Source organism: Anneissia japonica, unplaced genomic scaffold, assembly GCF_011630105.1.
Source record: "Anneissia japonica isolate Jap-2015-1 unplaced genomic scaffold, ASM1163010v1 scaffold19333_len1202_cov179, whole genome shotgun sequence".
NCBI lineage: Eukaryota > Metazoa > Echinodermata > Crinoidea > Comatulida > Comatulidae > Anneissia > Anneissia japonica.
Window position 1 is genome coordinate 1 of NW_022756567.1, and position 1,202 is coordinate 1,202.

General features: G+C 38.2%; 1 protein-coding gene across 1 annotated transcript; it reads right to left on the reverse strand.

Annotated features, from left to right (window-relative positions):
- Nucleotides 1-147: 147 nt before the first annotated feature.
- On the reverse strand, nucleotides 148-996 carry LOC117124216 (oligo-1,6-glucosidase-like). The gene is made up of 2 exons (XM_033270365.1): nucleotides 819-996; nucleotides 148-417 (listed from the first exon to the last, which is right to left on the reverse strand). Exons 1-2 carry the CDS (start codon nucleotides 960-962, stop codon nucleotides 163-165), a joined length of 399 nt encoding a protein of 132 aa, XP_033126256.1. The 5' UTR covers nucleotides 963-996; the 3' UTR covers nucleotides 148-162.
- Nucleotides 997-1,202: the final 206 nt, after the last annotated feature.

The window sequence follows — 1,202 nt, forward strand, 5'->3', positions numbered from 1 at the left end:
TATTAAGTAATACAAAAAAAATCTAAATTGAAAGGTAAGCACGGTTAACATGAAACCCAGCACATCGGAAGCCCGGCCTCATTTGTCAGAAGTTTCGTACCCTAATTAGAAGCTAAGCATAACCAAATAACCAAGCAGAGATTCTTAAAGAAACCAACCTACTTATTTTGAAGCCGAGTAACTAATCGGAAGCCGACAACTCAATCTCTTCCACCACGGAATTTTGTAGCAGAGTATTTTTACTGAAATTAGAGTAGGTCTAACTGAAATTGACACAGTATTCATACTTACAGTCATCTCTTTTTCCACCATTGGATTTCTGTAGTTCAAATCCGGCTCATTTTCCGAAAACGTGTGCAGGTACCATTGATTGCGTGCGGACATGTACGTCCACGCAGAACCTCCGTACATACTGATCTATAGACGTAATTAAGAACTCGTTAATTTCAATAATATTAACCATATTAAAATATTCATCATATATTTGTATGTACACCTTCGGGACCTGCAATTGAAGTAGTCTCTTGGTTTGGTCTCTAATTAGCTTTCTGTTAAAATATTGAAGATGGTTCTTAAAAAAAAGTGGTCTTGAATTAAAGGGGTCTCGGGAATTAGAAGGGTCTCGAATTAAGGATGCACTGTATAATAATATAGATAACATCAATAGTAGCCTAAACAATTATCCATAACGTCGTGAAATTTTATAGCCAACAACAATGTCCATAATGAGTCCATTTATTTTGACTTTCTACCCAAATTAAACAAGGCATTAAAAACAAGAGCAAATTTTCCATTTTTGTATTGGTATGTTGAGTTACCCAATTATTCGGCGGTTCTCCATTGTCTCCATCTGCCCAGATATAGTAATCACTAAATGGCGAGTCTTTACTGAGCCGACTCTCCATAAACCATTCGTGTTGATCACTTGAATGATTCGGCACCAGCTCTAGAATAAGATGCATATCTGTAATCAAGAAACAAGTTCGGTCAATTTGGGAATATGTGTATCATTAGTCAATTGTGACGTCATTAGTTTTCCTTTCTGAAGTCAGACTTGCGAAATACAAACTCTTTTCTGCCTAAAATTAAACATCGATGTAAGTCCGTGATTGCGATTTAGCGCCCCTCAACTGATCATCGAGCCCCCCGGCCCCACTTTACCTTCGCCCCATTAGCCCCATCACCTCCCCCCATCAGCCACA